This window comes from Trachypithecus francoisi, unplaced genomic scaffold, assembly GCF_009764315.1.
Source record: "Trachypithecus francoisi isolate TF-2019V2 unplaced genomic scaffold, Tfra_2.0 Lachesis_group20, whole genome shotgun sequence".
Lineage (NCBI taxonomy): Eukaryota > Metazoa > Chordata > Mammalia > Primates > Cercopithecidae > Trachypithecus > Trachypithecus francoisi.
In genome coordinates this window covers 4438198-4458223 of record NW_022681466.1, presented here as the reverse complement: position 1 = coordinate 4458223, position 20026 = coordinate 4438198, and the positions used below count along the sequence as shown (strand labels likewise).

Here is a 20026-nt window from a genome sequence, read left to right as displayed (position 1 = left end):
CCATTTTCCTTTTGCACCAGGTCCTGCAAATTGTATAGCTGGTCCTACCTAGTCACGACAGTGAACGAGGACCCAGTATGGACCCTGGTGGTTCACAGCTTCACCGGAGAAGGGTGTCTGTGAAATGAGATGCTTCCAGCCAAAAGGAAGCGCGTTTTTCATGGCGGCTGGAACAACTGATCCCAAACGTGGTAGCTTGAAACAATACAAATTTATTATCTTATATAGTTCTGGAGGTCAGAAGTCCTACACATCGAGATGTCCCAAGGCTGTACTCCTTCTGGAGGCCTTAGGACAGAGCCCACTTCTTTGTCTTGTCCAGCCCACATTCCTTGGCTCTTGACTGCATCTCTCCTACCTCTCTTTCCCTTGTCATTGAATCACCTCCTCTTAGTCTGACTCTGCTGCCTCCCTCTTTTTTTTTTTTCTTTTTTTTTTTTTTTTTTTTTTTTGAGATAGAGTCTCACTGTGTTGCCCAGGCTGGAGTGCAGTGGTGCGATCTTGGCTTACTGCAATCTCTGCCTCCCAGGTTCAAGCGATTCTCATGCCTCAGCCTTCCAAGCAGCTAGGACTACAGGTGCATGCTACCATGCCCGGCTAATTTTTTGTATTTTTAGTGGAGGCAGCGTTCACCATGTTGTCCAGGCTGGTCCCAAACTCCTGGCCTCAAGTGATCCACTGGTCTTAGCCTCCCAAAGTGCTGGGATTACAGCACTTAAGCCACCTCGCCCGGCCCTCTTTCTCCTTATAAGGACCCTTGTGACTGATTATGTGGGCACGCACAGATAATCCAGGATGATCTCCTATCTCAAGATGCTGAGTCACATCAGCAAAGACCCTTTTGCCCTGTAAGGTGACATTTTCACAGGTTTCAGGGATTAGGACGTGGACGTCTTTAGGGGAAGGGAGGGAGTATAGTTCTGCCCAGCAGAGGAAGTTGTTTTCCTGCTTAAATCTCTAAACATTCACCCAGGACACATCCAGGTTTTGTGGATTCTGAAACTTATACAATTTTGAAGGTCTTCTTTAAGAAAAAATAAGAAATTTAGGTAGGAAAATGAGTATTACTTTAGAATGAGAAAGAAATCACAAACACCCAGACTTTAGATTTGGGTCCTTTTCTTCTGAGATCTCTTTTGACAATTTATCAGCAGAGTTTACATTGATATGTAACTGGTCTCCTCCCCATCGGGAACACTGGCCGCTCCCAGCAACCCACTTGCACGTGAAGGCCCTGGGCCTGGCTGTGCTGAAACGCGTGACCAATTCTTCTCTCCTGTTGATTTGTCCTGACTAGCTAGAGTGACTCACTGGCTTCCAGCAGTGGAAGGCATGGCTGTATTATGAGGAATAAGAAAAGGAAAGAGGCAGTTTAACAATACAATAGCTTTGATAATAAGCCTTAGTTTATAATGCAGAATTGATCCAATGCCCGAAGCTTCTAGACTGGAAGCATTATGAGGCCACGGTTGCGTCTGCCTCGTCTCCTGGTGTGTACCCAGTGACCCAGACGTGCCTCTGGCACAGTGAGTGTGGGGTGAACATTTGCTGAGTGACTGAATGAATAAACAGGTCATTTACATGATCCATGCAATTGTGAAAGAATAGGCTCAAAATAGAACTTAATTCTTCAGCAATTTCCCTTCGTAAGCCTATCAAAATGGCCTCCACAGAATTGCTTAATATGAGATGCCAGAAGAGTTGTTAGAAGCATCAAATGTAGAAAAATGAGAAAAACTCATTTATGCCGATTATCATCTCAGAGACAGAGATGATTTCATATTCTGTCAGTGGTGGGTTTTTTTTTTGTCTAATAATTGGATATCTTATTAAGCTGGCAGTCAAGAAAGCTTGGTTTTGCATTTTGAATACCTGTCACAAGCCCAGGTGTGGTGGCTCACGCCTGTAATCCCACCCTTTGGGAGGCCAAGGTGGGTGGGTCACCTGAGGTCAGGAGTTCAAGACCAATCTGGCCAACATGGCGAAACCCTGTCTCTACTAAAAATACAAACATTAGCCGGGCGTGGTGGTGTGCATCTGTAATCCCAGCTACTTGGTAGGCTGAGGCAGGGAGAATTGCTTGAACTCAGGAGGTGGAGATTGCAGTGAGCGGAGATTGCGCCACTGCCCTCCAGCCTGGGTGACAGAGTGAGACTCTACCTCAAAACACACATACACACACACACACACACACAAACAAAAAAACAAGAAACAAAACGGAAAAAACCTATCACAAAACCAGAAACGTTGCTCCCAACAATAGATGTGCATAAAGTCAGTGAAATCTTTACTGTTGTGCCTCCCTTGAGCATGTGTGGTGCAGGTTTGGATTCAAACATTAGACAAAGGTAAGGAGGGACTGGATTGGCGACTTGGTTTCTCCTTCAAGCCTGTAGGCAGCATTTCCTTGTACTAGGCTCAGAAAAGTGGTGCCAAGTGGCTGTTGGCTGCCCTGGATGGTGCTTACGTAAGAGGCTGGTTAGAACTTCCTGTTCAGAGGCCGGGCACAGTGGCTTACGCCTGTAATTCCAGCACTTTGGGAGGCCAAGGTGGGCAGATCGCTTGAGGCCAGGAGTTCAAGACCAGCCTGGTCAACATGGTGAAACCCCATCTCTACTAAAAATACAAAACTTAGCCTGGTATGCTGGTGGGCGCCTGTAATCCCAGCTCCTCAGGAGGCTGAGGCAGGAGAATCACTTGAACCTGGGAGATGGAGGCTGCAGTGAGCCAAGATTGTGCCACTGCACCCCAGCCTGGGTGACAGATTGAGCCTCTGTCTAAAAAGAAAAAAAAGATAAGACTTATGTGTCAGATCGACTTACTCTTTAAATAAATCTTGAACGGCTACTGTGTACCATGCACTGGGGATACAGTAATGCAAAAGGCAGACATGGTAGTGCTCTCATGGAACTTGCATTTGGGGGGACCAAACAAACATACAAACAAACAAGCAAACCAACAGGATTGCCAGACATCAAGATATGCCAGGAAGAAAATAAAGAATGGCTTGGATGATCTACATTAGATTGGATATTCCAGGAAGGCCTCTTGGAAAGGGTGACATGGAAGCTGAGATCCAAATAACAGAGGACCCAGACAGATGAAAATTTGGGAGACAGGCAAAGGGTGCAGCAAGTGCAAAGGCCCTGAGGTAGGAGTGTGCTTGGTGTTCCAGGAGAAGGCAGATCAGCCAGGATGAAGCAGGGTGAGGAAGGGGTTTGGAGTGATTCTGTGTGTTCCCAGTGCCACCAGCGTTTATATCAAGGGCAGTGTGGAGCTCTCAGAGGGTTTGCCATAGTAGACTGGCACGAATATGTTTTTGTCTTTTTGTTTGTTTGTTTGAGACAGAGTCACCTTCTGTTGCCCGGGCTAGAGTGCAGTGGCACAATCTTGACTCACTGCAACCTCTGCCTCCCAGGTTGAAGCAATTCTCCTGCCTCAGCCTCCTGAGTAGCTGAAACTACAGGCATGTACCACCACACCCCGCTAATTTTTGTATTTTAGTAGAGATGGGGTTTCACCATGTTGGCGAGGCTGGTCTCGAACTCCTGATCTCAAGGGATCCGCCCACCTTGGCCTCCCAAAGTGCTGGGATTACAGGTGTGAGCCACCGTGCCCAGTCTGTATTTTTCGTCTTTAAAACATCACTTTGGCTGCTGTGAAAAGTGGGGACTGTTTGGAGGGTACGGGGCAGAGTGGGGGGTTGGGGGGGTGGAATCAGGAACATCTATCAGGTGGTCAGGGCAGGATAATGAAGCAGAGTTGTTTGAGCACAGGTGGCAGTGGTGGAGGTGGAGGGAAGGGGATGAATTCTGGATAGATGGGTGGAAGGTAATTTAAAAAATCCCCTGAACAAACAACAATAGGAAACCCCTTACATTTCTATAGCACGTCTATAAACTGCCTATTATTGTCACTGTTAGGATCCCATCTGCAGATCTGAGAGCCAGTTCCCGCTGGGTTTATTATCTACACTCTGCGGAAGGAAGGAACAGGCTGCCCCAGGCTCAGAGGCTCAGTCCTCACGCTGTGTCCGTGGTGGGCCTCCAGCACAGGGGAAGAAATGGCAGGCAAGCGAGGGCGGACAAAGCAGAGCTGCATCTGTTGAGCTGGCTGCCCTGTACCCGGCTCTGGCAAAGTGCACGACACAGGATAGGCGCTGAAAAAAGGTCTGCTGAGTCCACGAAGAATGAATAAGTGAAGGAGGAAGAGGGCTGATGGGTAATAACCATTCAAGGGAGCCTGGACATGTGCTAGGCAGGGTGTTGGAGGCGTCACTCCAGGTCACAGTAACCTGGAGAGAGCACTATGTTATTTATTCTCAGACTCAGGATGAGGAGAATGAAGCTGAGAGTATAACTGCCCAATGAGTTCACCTTGCCCACTGCCTAGACAGAGCCGATTTATGAAGACAGGGGAATCGCAATAGAGAAAGCGTAATTCATGCAGAGCAGGCTGTGTCCTGCTCTGTCCCACTGCCGTCTTCCAGGAGGAGGTGCCAGCATGGCAGTTAGCCAGATCAAACTACAGCGATTGCTCTGGACCATCCACCATCTCTTTGTCCTGCAGTTCCTTTGCTGATAATCAGCATCAGTCAGGATCCCCTGATGCGTGGGAAGCAGTCCTCGTTGCCTGCAAAGCACCCTGCCACTGCAGTTTTATTGTTACTCAAGTCAGTCTCCCAGAGCATTTGGGGATCAGAGGTTTTTTGTTTGTTTGTTTTTTGAGATGAAGTCTGGAGTGTAGTGGTGCACTCTTGGTTCACTGTAACCTCTGCCTCCTGGGTTCAAGCGATTCTCCTGCAGGCACACGCCACCACCCCTGGCTAATTTTTGTATTTTTAGTAGAGATGGGTTTTTGCCATGTTGGCCAGGCTGGTCTCTAACTCCTGACCTCAGGTGATCTGCCCACCTCAGCCTCCCAAAGTGCTGGGATTAGGTGCCAGCCACCGTGCCCGGCCACGATCAGAGTTTTTAAGGCTAATTTGGTGAATGGGGAAGGCTATTGAGTTGAGAGTACTGATTTGTTGGTTTGGAGATGAAATCATAGGGATTTGAAGCTATCCTCTTGTGTGGAGTCAGTTCCTAGGCAGGGGCTACAAGATCAGAGAAGCCAGTTTATTGATCCGGGTGGTGCCAGCTGATCCATCGGGTGCAGGGTCTGCAAAATATCTCAAGCACTGATCTCAGAAGCAGTTTAGGGAGGGTCAGAATCTTGTAGCCTCCAGCTGCATGACTCCTAAACCATAATTTCTTTTTTCTCTTTTTTTTTTGAGGTGGAGTCTTACTCTGTTGCTTAGGTTGGAGTGCAGTGGTATGATCTCGGCTCACTGCAGTGTCCACTTCCTGGGTTCAAGTGATTCTCGTGTCTCAGCCTCCTGAGTAGCTGGGATTACAGGTGTGAGCCATCACATCTGGCTAATTTTTGTATTTTTATTAGAAACAGGGTTTCACCGTGTTGGTGAGGTTGGTCTTGAACTCCTGACCTCAGGTTATCTGCCCACCTTGGCTTCCCAAAGTGCTGGGATTACAGGTGTGAGCCACTCTGCCTAGTCGTAATTTCTAATCTTGTGACTAATTTGTTAGTCCTACGAAGGCAGTCTAATCCCCAGGCAAGAAGGAGGTTTGTTTTGGGAAAGGATTGTTAGCATCTTTGTTTTAAACTATAAACTATAAATTCCTCCTAAAGGTAGTTCAAACTATGTCTAGGAATGAACAAGGACAGCTTGGAGGTTAGAAGCAAGATAGAGCTGGTTAGGTTAAATCTCTTTCACTGTTGCCATTACAGTTATATTTTTTCTTTTTCTTTTTTTTTTTTTTTTGAGACAGAGTCTAGCTCTGTTCCCCAGGCTGGATTGCAGTGGCGCAATCTTGGCTCTGAGGTTCACATGATTCTCCTGCCTCAGCCTCCCCAGTAGTTGGGACTACAGGCATCTTCCACCATGCCTGGCTAAATTTTGTATTTTTAGTAGAGACGGGTTTCACCATGTTGGCCAGGCTGGTCTCAAACTCCTGACCTCAAATGATCTGCCTGCCTTGGCCTCCCAAAGTACTGGGATTACACGTGTAAGCCACCACCCCCGGCCTCTGTTACAGTTGTGCAATGGTGGTTTCAAGAGGGGTTGGGAAATGTGTCCATGAAAACCCACATGCCAAGCTGGGCTTTCTCCTGTGTGGTCAGATTGTGAAGCTAGCAATCAACTCAGAGAGAGAAAGAGAGAGAGAGAGAGAGAGAAAGAGAGAGAGAGAGAATGAGAGAGGATGAGATCCAGGACTCATTGGGCTGGATAACTTTATGCCTATCTCCATTCTTTCTGCAAAGCTGCAGTCTATGGTCCCCCTGCTTGCCCCCGACAGTCTTTCAGGAGGAGATGCCAGGAGGGCATTTAGCCAGATCAAACCACAGCGATTCCTCTGGAAAGGGCCGTCCACCATTTTGTTTCCTTGCGGTTCCTTTGTTGATGATTGGCATCAGTCTTAGGGCCCTTTGACACGTGGGAAGCAGCCTTCACTGCCTGCAAATCCCCCTACCACTGCTTCTGGAGTCGCTATTCTGGTCTGTTCTTGCATAGCCCATCCCTTTGTCCTGGGGGCGTCAGGCCACCTTAGGTCCCATGGGAGAGACATAGGAATGGACTATGGGTGGGGTGGAGGTCAGAGTCAGTGTATTTAGCTTTCAGGAAACATCTTCTTTTTTTTCTTTTTTTGAGATGGAGTTTTGCTCTTGTCACCCAGGCTGGAATGCAGTGGCGTGATTTTGGCTCACTGCAACCTCCGCCTCCCGGGTTCAAGCGGTTCTCCTGCCTCAGCATCCCGAGTAGCTGGGCTTACAGGCGCCCACCACCACGGCCAGCTAGTTTTTGTATTTTGAGTAGAGATGGTGTTTCACCAGATTGGGCAGGCTGATCTCCAACTCCTGACCTCAGGTGATCTGCCCGCCTCGGCCTCTCAAAGTTTTGGGATTACGGACATGAGCCACAGCACCTGGCCCAGGAAACATTTTCTTCTGGCCAGCACTCTGGCACTTTTGACTGTAAGGGAGTGTGTGCAAGGGGCAGTTTGCATGTTTGCGGAGTGGGCATGTGTGTGGGGGTTTATCGAGAAAGATGGGGAAATGGTAAGATTTGTCTCATGGGGGTTATCACCCCTCCTGCTTATGGGCTTGGTGTGATTTAAAGAAAGTGAGATGCAGAAATGCTGATCAAGGTGGCTCTGGGTCTTATCCTGTGCGCCCCGAATGCCCCATGCAGGAAGGGCACCTTCTCAGGAGTCAGCTGGGCTTGGTGTCCCACACTGCCCCATGGACCTTGCGTTACTCCAGAGCTTTCCTGAGCCTCAATTTCCTTATCTGTAGAATGGGGACAGTAATACCTTTCCCTCAGAATTGTGAGTTTTACATAAGAGGAGGATGTAAAGATCAAGTGGCCCAGGTCAGGCATTCAACAACTGTTAGTAGGTTCCCCACTTTTCCTTCTCCACATCAAGTTTACCTATGCTTTGCATGCAAACATCGTTTGAGGACATGTTATAATATGAGGTGCTAGGCTGGCTAGGATGAGGGGAAGGAGCTCAGTAAGGAGCTTGATTCCAATCCTGGGTTTGTGTGCCGAATATAGCAGTGAAGTTAGATCCTACAGTATAAGATAGAAGAAGACAAGTGCCTTAGAATTCAGATGGAGTTCTGTGGGACCTTAGAGGATAGAGACTCGATTTGTAACCAGGGCTGGGACAGGTGGGAGATGAGGTCAGATGGGGTGCCGGAGGAGAATGCATTAAACCTGGGTCTTGCAGGACGGTGGGGCTTAGATTCGGGAGGCGAAGGGCAGTTCAGTAGAAATGGTATAGGGGAGATATGAGTGGTAGGGAGGGAAGGCTGTGTGGAGGACAGCTAGCTGTCCAGCCTGGCTTAGCCAGAGGGCACAGGGAGGAGAACCCTGGGAGACAGAATTGAGAACGTTTAGTTGGAATCATACCACGGGAAACCTCGAATTCCAGGCTGAAGCATTTGAACTTTATGCCTTTTGGGGAGCTCCTGAAGCTTTTTGAGTAGGAGAGTGACGTGCTGTGCTTTAGGCAGGTTGATCTCGGCAGTGGTACATGGAACAGACTAGACAGGGTGGAGTGGAAGGAGGTGACTCCCATGACCTAGATGAGGGATGGGGAGGCTGAATCCTCACAGCAGTAGTGAGAAAGGAGAGAAAGGATTGGGCAGGAGAGGCACTTTGTGGATCGTTGTAAACATTTCTGTTTATTTTTCAGTGTAAAGAATTTAAGCGGCCTGGCGCAGCATCTCACTCCTGTAATCCTAGCATTTGGGGAGGCTGAGGTGGGGGATTGCTTGAGCTCAGGAGTTCGAGACCAGCCTGGCCAATGTGGCAAAACCCCGTCTCTACTAAAAATACAAAAAATTAGCTGGACGTGGTGGCATGCACCTGTAGTCCCAGCTACTTGAGAACTTGGGAGGCCGGCTGAGGCAGGAAAATCACTTGAACCTGGGAGGTGGGGGTGCAGTGAGCCGAGATTGCACTACTGCACTCCAGGCTGGGTGATAGAGCGAGACTCCGTCTTAAAAAAACAAAAACAAAAACAACAACAAAAAAGAATTTAAGCGTGCACAAAAGTAGAAACAGAAACATTTAATGAACCTTTATGTGCCTGTTCCCCGAGTTCAACAATGGTTACTTTTTTATTTTTAAGAGACAGGGTCTTTCACTGGAGTGCAGTAGCACCATTACAGCTCACTGCAGCCTCAAACTCCTGGGCTCAAGAGATCCTCCCCACTCAGCCTCCCTAATAGTTGGGACTACAGGCCCAGCTACCACCTGCCACGGTGCCCAGCTACTTTTTTTTTTGTAACTTTTTATAGCGATGAGGTCTTGCTTTGTTGCCCAGGCCGGTCTCAAACTCTTGGGCTCAAACAATCTGCCCACCTTGTCCTCCCAAAGTGCTGGGATTACAGGTGTGAGCCACTGCGTCCAGCCTAAGAATGGTTAATTCATGGCCAATTTTGTTTAATCTCTACTCCATCCACTTCTCTCTTCCATCATATTTTGAAGTGAATCTAAGATATCATATCACTTTATAGCTATTGCAGCATGCAGGAAGAGCTATGACATTTTGGAAGATGAGTTGAGGGGCCATGCCATGTGGGTGTTGCATCTCTGTGTGCCTGTCATACTCTGTTATGTGGAATTCCAATGGCTGATTGGACTCCTACGAGTTGGGGGTCTTTTAAGGGCAAAGACCACCCTTCAGTGGCCAGGCTGTCTTCTCTTCCCCACAGAGTGCAGGGTATATGGTGCGACCATTAGTGTGAACAACCTAGTTCTGCTGGAAAAAAGAGGCCTGTTATTGGACCCTTTGGGCTATCGCCATTGATACTGCAGGTAGTTTTTCTGCTCAGGTCATGCTCTGATGTGTGGTCAAATAAAACACAGGACACTCAGCTGGGTTTGAATTTCAGATCAACAACAAATATGCCTGTAGCATAAGTATGTCCCAAACATTGCCCAGGGCATACTTATAGTAATAAATGACTTGTTATTTATCTGAAATTCAAATTTAATCGGGCATCTTTTTTTTCTTTTTTTTGAGACGGGGTCTCGCTCTGTCACCCAGGCTGGAGTGCAGTGGCGTGATCTCAGCTCACTGCAAGCTTGGCCTCTTGGGTTCATGCCATTCTCCTGCCTCAGCTTCCCAAGTAGCTGGGACTACAGGTTCCCCCCACCACACCTGGCTAATTTTTTGTATTTTTAGTAGAGACGGGCTTTCACCTGTTAACCAGGATGTTCTCGATCTCCTGACCTCGTGATCCACTCCCCTCGTCCTCCCAAAGTGCTGGGATTACAGGCGTGAGCCACTGCGCCCGGCCCAGGCATCTTGTATGTATCCATGTATGTATGTATTTATTTATTTTGTTTTGTTTTGTTTTTGGCTAAATCTAGCCTATCCTATCCTCTGATCTTTTCACAGAAGTCCTGCGGATCAAAGCCTTTGACCTAGGGCAGTGCTTTTCAAAGGGTGGTCCCACGACAGCAGCATCAGCAACTCCTAGCTCAAAACAAAATCTCAGGCCAGGCACGGTAGCTCATGCCTATAACCCAGCACTTTGGGAGGCCCAGGCGAGTGGATCACTTGAGGTCAGGAGTTCGAGACCAGCCTGGGCAACGTGGTGAAACTCCGTCTCTACTAAAAAAAAAAAAAAAAAAAAAAATTAGTGGGGCTTGGCAGCATGCACCTGTGGTCCCAGCTATTCGGGAGGCTGAAGCAGGAGAATCGCTTGAACATAGGAGGCAGAGGCTGCAGTGACCCGAGATTGGACCACTGCACTCCAGCCTGGGCAAAAGAGCAAGACTCCATCTCAAAAAAACAAAAGCAAAAACAAAAACATCCTAAAATGCCAGTCCCACCCAGAATGACGGAACCAGAGCCTCTGGGAGTGCTGGCATTCTGTATTTGCTCCCTCCAGCGATTCTTTTGAGGCTCATTGACAGGAGAATGATGCCGATGCCATCACATTACCTGCCCCCAGCCTCCCCCCGGCAACACACACACAGCACATCCTGCTCTGCTGCACACCCAGTGGCATGGACCTGGCTGCCAAAGGTGTAAAAGCGTAAGTAACATTAGGGGTGTTACAAAGGGCTCTTTCCTTGGGTGTTTGTAGCTTCCCCTAGGGCTGCAGTCACTCGCAGACTGCTGGGCGCTTGGCCTCAGGACTCTGTTTTGCCCGCCCAGATCTGTTCCTGAGCCCGCAGACGGCTGTGAACCAGAGAATCTATTCTTCAGGCGGCAGTGGCCAGTTGCGGCCGAGGGGGCGGGGCCGGGAGGCGGGAGGGCCACGTGTGCGGGAGGGAAGCAGGAAGTGACTGCGGGAGTGGAGCCGGCGAGCGAGCGGCAGCGAGGGCTGATGGAAGTGCAGTGGGGGCTGGAGAGGGCACCCTAGTGAGTTGGCTTTTCTCTCCTTCGGTGCCTTTGGTTGGGCTTGAGGCCCGGGGTCGGGTGCCATTAGGACAAGTGTGTGGGACTTGGAAGGGCAGCCACCTGGAGCTTGGAAGGGGGTGCGTCTGGAGAGAGGAGGGGTTTGCAGGAGAAATTGGAGGCTTTGGCAGGTGGCTGGGCGGGGTGGGAGGGTGAGGGGGGGGGGAAGGAAGTCCCCGGACCCCCGCTATGTCCGTCTCCAGGGTGATCTGGAAGGCAATGACATGCCTTCCTTTTACAGCCCTCACCCAAGATCCTCTTCGTTCATCGCTTCCTAGGGGTGTGTGGGGGTACCCGGGATTCCTGGGAGCAGAGACAGCTACAATTCCAGCTTCTCCCAGGCCCCTCCCACTTGCTCTGGCTTGTTAGCTGGACCTCTGGAACTTGACTGGGAATCTAGTTAACATGCAGCAGGTCTGGGTGGGGCGTGACTGTGTGCATTTCTAACCTATTCCCAGATTGGGTGTTCCGCGGACCACGCTTTGAGTAGCGAGGCATTAGAGAACTTTTCCACAGTCCTCTCCGCCCAGATCTGAATCCTAATGCTGGATTCCCCCTCGTGGAGTTAGGACATGTGTGTGCAGCTCCACTGAGGCCCAGCAGCCCTAGTGCTGTTTCCACTTCTGCAACTTCACCAGCCTCTTGAACTGACTCTTGGAAGCGGAACAACAGGTTTAAAAGGGGGAGAAAGGAAATAAAACAAACCTGTATCAATCAACCGGAAATGCCCATGTGCTGCTGTGGCCGATGTGTACAAGTGTACAGGCTGTTGGCATTTTAAAAGTTGGAACGGGCAGAGAATGATTCTCCCTGCCGCTAACGAATCAGGGTTGATGAAATTAATATCCCCATCGTGAGGAAGTCTGAGCCCTGTTGTGTAAGCTGTGCTGGAGATGCTGTGCCCTAAAGTCGTTACTGGTCTGACGGTTAGAGAAGACGTTTTGTTCTCTTGGGACTCTGCCAGAAACTTTTTCTTCTCTTGAGACACTGCAGGAAACTTTTCTGTTCTTTTGAGACTTGCTTTGGTCTTGCCAATCCCACACGGGGCAGGAGAACTCATTTTCTTTCTTTCTTTTTTTTTTTTTAGACGGAGTCTGGCTCTGTCGCCCAGGCTGGAGTGCAGTGGCCAGATCTCAGCTCACTGCAAGCTCTGCCTCCCAGGTTCACGCCATTCTCCTGCCTCAGCCTCCCAAGTAGCTGGGACTACAGGCGCCTGCCACCACGCCTGGCTAATTTTTTGTATTTTTAGTAGAGACAGGGTTTCACCGTGTTAGCCAGGATGGTCTCGATCTCCTGACCTCGTGATCCGCCCATCTCGGCCTCCCAAAGTGCTGGGATTACAGGCGTGAGCCACCTCGCCCGGCAAGAACTCATTGTCTAAGCTCTTGGTATTGTAGAAGTTTTACCAGATTTATTTATTCATTTATTTTTTATTTTTTTGAGACAGAGCCTTGCTCTGTCACCCGGGCTGTAGTGCAGTGGCGCCATCTCGGCTCACCGCAACCTCTGCCTCCCGGGTTGAAGCGATTCTCCTGCCTTAGCCTCCTGAGTAGCTGGGACTACAGGCACCTGCTACCATACCCAACTAATCTTTGTATTTTTAGTAGAGACGGGGTTTCCCCATGTTGGCCAGGCTGGTCTCAAACTCCTGACCTCAGGTGATCTGCCTGCCTTGGCCTACCAAGGTGCTGGGATTACAGGCGTGAGCCACTGCGCCTGGCCAAGTTTTACCAGTTTTAATCTTTTGATTTCCACAGTTTAATGTGCATAAGAATCCCCCATGGAATTCCACAAAATGCAGACCCTGATTCAGAAACTCTGGGGTGGGACCTGAGTTTCTGCGTTCCTAACTAGCTCCCAGCCCAGACCAGTGCTGCTGGTTCTCTGACCACCTTTGGAGTAGCAAGGATTTAAAACAGCTAATAGAGAAGACACTTCTCCGAGGGGCACTGGGCTTGTATTGCTCATGATCAGTGCTGCTCCTATTGGGATGGAAAGCATGGTGGCCTTGGTCTTCCCTCTGTGTCCCTTTTTCTTACTCAGCAGGGTGCTCAGGTGTACATGGGGACAGGCTTAGACGAGTGTTTCCCTATCCCAGTAACCGCCAGGAACACCCATGAGCTCCCTCTGTTCTGTTCACCAGCCTGCAAGATCCACGTTGACTTTGGCCTGTTGGCAAATGTCAATTGTTTGCTCTCTTCTGTAGCTGTCAAGAGGCACATTAAAATACAGGAAAGAAAAAAAAAAAAAAAAAAAAAAAAAAAATACAGGAAAGAAAGGTGTTTTTGTTATGTCCTGTCTTGGATAAGTACTGAGAGGATGATCACTTTGTGCTGTTCTTTGTAAATGCTGTTTGAAATTTTATCCACAGCAACTCAGAATAGATGATTGGTGTAATGGTCCAGATGGCTTGGTTTAAAAACAAAGACTAACCCCTCTTTTTAGGGTGGCTGAGCACGATGACGGATGTAAAGGGTAGTTTTTTGAAAAGGATTTTTTTTTTCTTTAATTAGCGTGCTCACAGTTTTCACAATTGGTGCAGTTCGTTTAGAGTATGGGAATTAGAGTCTGATTCCATGTCTGCTATTTATCTCAGGGTTTCTGGCACAGGGGCTGAGCCAGGGCTCACCTGGGCTCACCTGGACCCATAGCCCTTCCTAGGTTTGAGCCTGGGTGTGTTGCTGAGCCACTTGGCACAAGGGCTCCATCCACACTCTGCCATGGTTTCCTTCCAGGGTCAGTCGAGGCAGCGTCTTCCGCTCTTGATCTGCAGGTTCAGGGCTGCTGGCTCCTCACAGAGCACTGGGAACTGGCAGGGCTGAGCCCACTGTGGTCGTGTCCAGCCAGCCCTCTGGGTGCTGGCAGACCATCAGGGAGATGAATGAGGCTTTGAGATGAGGCCCTGAGCCCAGCGTTTGTGTACCAGAACACAGGGCTTTTCAACAAATGGGTTTCTCTGCCTTGTAACTTTCCACAGGGAGAGATCTGATTGTCGTCTCAGATCCAGAATTTTAAGTATGTGGAAGTCTGGAGGAGGTTCTCTGGACTGAAATGAGAGGCAATGGTACTTCCCTTCCTTCCTTGGTGGGCGGTGGTGTAACCAGCTTTAGCAGCAGGGTGCTGAGTTGACCAGGGGACATTCCATTCCTGGGTCCGTTTGCTTGTCCTTGCTGACGGTCTTGTGCAGGTAAGCTAGCCCTTTTCCATCCGGCACATATTTTTCAGGGGTTACAAAGCCCTATTTTGCAGGGTGGCCAAATGTGTAAAAGCACCATCCCCGTCCTCAAGCAACTAAGGCTGTAAAAGATGAAGGCAAAGCCACGCTGAGAAAGGACCAAAGCTGCATGCTGGGACAGGGCCGGGGAAGGCCAGAAAAGCCTTCATTGTGAAGTTGGCATTAGGTGGGCTGCAGAGGATGCTTTGGGTTCTGATGGCTGGAAATGTGCAAGGAAGGTATTCCAGGAGGGAATGGTATGAACAGGCACTCGGAGGCAGGATTGTCTGGGGCTTATGGAAGGTGCCATAAATGATTCAGTTGAGCTGGCGTTTGGTGCTCATGCAGGCATGATGGAGAATGGGATTGGAGAGTTGGGGGTGGGGAGAATCAAAGGTTGGTTGGTGGAGTTTACCCTTTGGCTGGGCAGGTGCACCATTGCAGGTGTGGAGGGGATTTAGATTGGAAGCGTGTTGACATCACCTGCACTAGTCACCTGTATTTGGAGGAGGCTGAGCGCAGATGGTGGGCAAAAGATGGTAGAAGAGGCAGATTGTGTGGGGGAGGCTGCATCAGACCCTCCTATGCCCCCTTCCTCTGGAACAAACCACATTCTTTGTGCTTCTCTTTGAAACTACCTCTCAATGTTGCAGCCTTTTTGTGGGTTCCCCTGGCATCTCCCCATACCTTCTTTCAGATTAAGACGATTTCCAATTCCTGAGGGACCTGGATAGAGAAGCCTGACCTATGTGCTGGGTGGCTGAGGGACACTGGGATGGCGTGGTGGAAGGGTGCATACCGTCAAGCGGGAGGGAGGCCAGCTCTCGCACAGGGTGTTAGGACATGTTAGAATGTGCGCCTGTCACTGAAAGGGACCACCGGCGGCTGACACTCTTGCTCCTCTTGCACAGCTGTATCCAGCATGCTCCAAGGCCACAGCTCTGTGTTCCAGGCCTTGCTGGGGACCTTCTTCACCTGGGGGATGACGGCAGCTGGGGCAGCTCTCGTGTTTGTATTCTCTAGTGGACAGGTGAGTTGCCTTGCTTGGGTTCTGAATGTTGGTGGGGAGCCCCTTGGTAAAGGGGCACCATCCCAGCATGCTTGTAGACTTTTTCAATGCCCCTGGCCACACCCCCAGGCATTGTGTGCTGGGGTTTGTTCGCTGTCTTCTTATTTTCTCGCCTTCTCCCTGCCAGGCTGGGAGAACAGATGGCTGCTTGCTGTAGACACCTTCATGCACCATCATCTCCCCTCCTGACCCTTGACAGCCTGAGTTGAAGGGAATGGGAAGTGAGAAAAGCCCAGTTACTGAGGCTTCGTTAGCCTGCTGCCTCATTTCTACCTGCTATGTAATTTCTTTTTTCTTTTTCTTTCTTTTTTTTTTGTTTTGAGACAGAATCTTGCTGTGTTGCCCAGCCGGGAGTGCAGTGGCAGGATCTCAGCTCTCTGCAACCTCCGCCTCCCGGGTTCAAGTGATTCTCCTGCCTCAGCCTCCCGAGTAGCTGGGATTACAGGCATGCGCCACCACACCCGGCTAATTTTTGTAGTTTTAGTAGAGGTGGGATTTCACCACTGGTCTCAAACTCCTGACCTCAGATGATCCGCCCACCTTGGCCTCCCAAAGTGCTGGGATTACAGGTGTGAGCCACAGCGCCTGGCCTGCCATGTAATTTCTTGCAGGCCTGGAGCAAGTAGTACTATGCATGACCGAAGAAGAACATTAGATTTCAGGTGTGACTGTCGTCCCCTGTGACCTTGAGTTGGGTGGGATGGTTGGAAAGACCTTGGGAGAAGAAGGGGCATCTGTTCTCTTTCTCTTTTAACCCATCTCCAGGTTGTTTCATTTCCTCTTGGGATGAATATAGCTGCCCCCGCTTCACCGCCCAGGCCCCCTGCAGACCCTTGTTCCTCTCCCCTACATCTTCCCTGTATCCCACTCACAAGCCCCAGTGCCCTCACTCACTGTCATGCCCCCACAACCTATGCATGCCTATATCCCCCACGTCTCTCCCTCCTCACACAACCCCATGCTTACACCCCTTCTACACACTCTACCTATAGTCCCACACACCCATACTTGCACACATACCCATATACCCTCCCCACACCTCTGCACAACCCACACTCACCTCATATGCCTGAAATTGCATTCTTTTCCCCAACCCAGATCACCCTCAGTCCAGTAGCCCTGGAGCCATCCATGGGTATCTTGATGAATGCACAATGCTTGCATCGTTCACCTGGGTAGCCTGAAACATTGTAGGAATGGCAAATGAATAAGTGACTTAAGATCTAGTTCAACATGCTGTGAGGGAGATTTGGAAATGAAAACACCTTCAGGAAGTTGGCAAGTCAGGTGCTCTTGTGTTAGAGACCAGTACAGCAGGCCTTGATTTCGACAATAAAATCCCCATCTCCCTTGCTGCACCGCATTGCCCCCGGGAGCTGATGGGTTGGAGATTGGAAATCAGAAAACACACAATCCAAAAACACAGGTTATCTAGAACCTAGGTATATAAGATGCCAAGATAAGTCAAATGCATAGAGACACATTGTAGAATGGTGATTGCCAGGGGATACAGGGGAGGGCAGAAATAAGTTATTATTGAATGAGTACAGAGTTTCAGGGTTATTTTATTTTATTTTATTTTAATTTTTATTTTTTTGAGACGGAGTCTCGCTCTGTTGCCCAGGCTGGAGTGCAGTGGTGCAATCTCAGCTCACTGCAAGCTCCGCCTCCTGGGTTCACGCCGTTCTCCTGCCTCAGCCTCCTGTGTAGCTGGGACTACAGGCGCCCGCCACCGCGCCCGGCTAATTTTTTGTATTTTTTAGTAGAGACAGGGTTTCACCGTGTTAGCCAGGATGGTCTCGATCTCCTGACCTGGTGATCTGCCTACCTCGGCCTCCCAAAGTGCTGGGATTACAGGCGTGAGCCACCGTGCCCAGCCTATTTTATTTTTTGACAGAGTCTTGCTCTGTCTCCCAGGCTGGAGTGCAGTGGCGTGATTTTGGTTCACTTGGTCTCTGCCTCCCAGGTTCAAGTGATTCTCCTGCCTTAGCCTCCTGAGTAGCTGGGATTACAAGGCGTGTACCACCATGCCCAGCTAATTTTTTTTGTAGTTTTAGTAGAGACGGGGTTTCACTGGTAACCCTATCTGTCCAGGCTGTTTTTTTTTTTTTTTTTTTTTGAGACATAGTCTTGCCCTGTTGCCCTGGCTGGAGTTCAGTGGCATGATCTCAGCTCACTGCAGCCTCTGCCTCCTGAGTTCAAGTGAGCCTCCCACCTCAGCCTCCCAAGTAGCTGTGCCTACAGGTGTGTGGCACCATGCCCAGCTAATTTTTGTATTTTTAGTAGAGACGGGGTTTCAGTTTTGTAAGGTGAAAAGTTCTGTAGACCACACGGCTTCTTTCACTTCAAAGAATGTCCTTAGAGCTCATCCATGTTATCACATGTGCCAGAATTTCTTTCGTTTTTAAGGCTGAAGACTATTCCATTGTATGTACATACCATATTTTGTTTATCCTTTCATCTATGGCTAGATAGCAAAAAAAAAAACCTCTTTATTGAAATATGATGCATTTGGAAAAATGCACATTTTATTAGGCTGGTGCATTTTATTAGGTTGGCACCAACCTAATATAAGTGTGCCGTTTGATGACTTTCCACAAATGCTCGTGAAACTAGAGCCCAGATCAAGAAACAAAACAGTACCAGCTCCTCACCTCACAGCCCCTTCCAGTCAGGAGCCTTCAGTCTCCCTTCCAATCCTACCATCCCCAACCTCTACTCCAAGGATCATCTCCCTTCTGCTGTCTAGCAGCATGGATATTTTCCCTGTTTCTGTGCTTTATTTAGATGGAGTAATCATATAGTGTGTACTGTTCTGCATCTGGCTGATTTTACCCTACTTGTTTTCCAGTTTCTTTAATGTCCCTGTCTGTTTGTAAGATATGTGTATATATATAACTGTAGTATGTGTGTACGTTCCCATTGCCATATGGTACCTGTTGTATGAATATATCCTAATTAACATATCCATCCTACCGTTGGTGAAAATTTGGGTAGTTTCTAGTTTGGGGCTCTTACAAATAGCACTGCCGAACATTTTTCTTCATGGGTTTGTTGAATACAAGTGCATTCCTGTTACGGAATTACTCAGGAGTGGCATGCATAGTATTCACCTCTCATTCCTGCTGCCGAATAGTTTGCCAAAATGGTGGTACCCGTTTGTACCCCATTGTGTGATAGTTTTTTTTTTTTTTTTGAGATGGAGTTTTGCTCTTATAGCCTAGGCTAGAGTGCAGTGGTATGATCTTGGCTCACTGAAACATCTGCCTCCAGAGTTCAAGCGATTCTCCTGCCTCAGCCTCCCAAGTAGCTGGGATTACGGGCACGCGTTACCATGCCTAACTGTTGTATTTTTAATAGAGATGGAGTTTCACCATGTTGGCCAGGCTGGTCTCAGACTCCTGACCTCAGGTGATCTGTCTGCCTTGGCCTCGCAAAGTGCTGGGATTATAGGCACGAACCCTTGCGCCTAGCCTAATATTTGTAGTTTTAGTAGAGACAGGGTTTCATCATGTTGGTCAGGCTGGTCTTGAACTCCTGACCTCAGGTGATCTGCCTGCCTCGGCCTTGCAAAGTGCTGGGATTATAGGCGTGAACCCCTGCGCTCAGCCTAAGTTTTTGTATTTTTAGTAGAGACGGGGTTTCATCATGTTGGCCAGGCTGGTCTTGAACTCCTGACCTCAGGTGATCTCCCTGCCTCAGCCTCCCAAAGTGCTGGGATTACAGGCGTGAACACTGTGCCCGGCCTGTGTGAGGGTTTTGATTGGTCTACCTGCTCCTCTGCTCGTCACTAACCCTTGGTCATTCCCGTCTTGTAGACCGGCTGCTTACTAAAGGTTTACAGACGTAATTCACAGGGAAAACTGAGTAAGAGGCAACACAAGGGCCAAGGCAAGCCACTCACCACTTGAAAGAACACTTCTGATTGGCTATGGGGTGGATGGAAAGTTAACCAAAAGCTTTCCCCCTGGTTCTTGGCCCACTGTATAAACTCAGGAGCTCACAAGCTCAGGAGTGGGCCAGTCTTTATTTGTGTGGCCCTTTTGGGCCTTGTAGTTTCTTCTTGTCCCAGGAAACATCATCTTATTGACTCTTGGAAACTGAAACATCTTGTTTTGATTTTCAGAGGCGGATCTTAGATGGAAGTCTTGGCTTTGCTGCAGGGGTAAGTAGCATGTAGTAGGAGAAATGGAAATTGAGGCATACTGATTCTGACATTTGTCTGCCAAGGGTTGTCTTCAGCCCCTCCCCTTGCGACCTAGATGCATCTCTGTGTTCCTCAGGCACTAACACCTCCCTCTAATCACCTGCCATATTTATTTCCCAGCTTATCAAATGCCCGTTTCTCTTTAGACAGCAAATGAGGTTTATTTGACAGCTGCCTCAGGACTAGGAAAACAAGATCATATTTGGTAAGGGCCTAGCACAGGCCTAGCCTAATACATAGTTGGCTCTAATGAAATATACTTTTTTCCTTCCCTTCTCCCTTAAAGGATCTTTTTTATAGGCTTTTTTTTTTTTTTTTTTTTTTTGAGACAGTTTTACCCTGTCACCCAGGTTATAGTACAGTGGCACAATCATGGTTCACTGCAGCTTCAACCTCCCTGGGCTCAAGTGATCCTGCCAACTCAGCCTCCCAAGTAGCTGGGACTGCAGGCATGTGCCACCATACTTGGCTGATTTTTTGAGTTTTTGCAGAGCTAGGGTTTCACCATGTTGCCCAGGCTGGTCTTGAACTCCTGGGCTCAAGTGATCCACCTGCCT

At 48.9% G+C, this 20026-nt stretch overlaps 1 protein-coding gene and 1 long non-coding RNA gene across 7 annotated transcripts in view; both read left to right on the top strand.

Annotated features, from left to right (window-relative positions):
* Positions 1-10027, top strand: part of LOC117066620 — a 100206-nt gene extending 90179 nt beyond the window's left edge. Inside the window, exon 3 of the long non-coding RNA XR_004430412.1 lies at positions 9972-10027. This is a non-coding gene — a long non-coding RNA (uncharacterized LOC117066620). The remainder of the gene's footprint in view (positions 1-9971) is intronic.
* Positions 10028-10836: 809 nt separating this feature from the next.
* The window catches only part of SLC39A11 (solute carrier family 39 member 11), a 453549-nt gene continuing 444359 nt past the window's right edge, over positions 10837-20026 (top strand). For 3 of the 6 annotated variants that reach the window (XM_033181993.1, XM_033181989.1, XM_033181995.1), the window contains exons 1-3: positions 10837-10943; positions 15105-15223; positions 19389-19427. In XM_033181993.1, the coding sequence (XP_033037884.1) occupies positions 15116-15223; positions 19389-19427 (147 nt within the window). In that variant the 5' untranslated portion in view covers positions 10837-10943; positions 15105-15115. Of the gene's footprint in view, positions 10944-11437; positions 11652-11759; positions 11906-13977; positions 14167-15104; positions 15224-19388; positions 19428-20026 lie in introns of those variants that run through there. The other 3 variants (XM_033181990.1, XM_033181992.1, XM_033181991.1) reach the window with 3 other exon arrangements.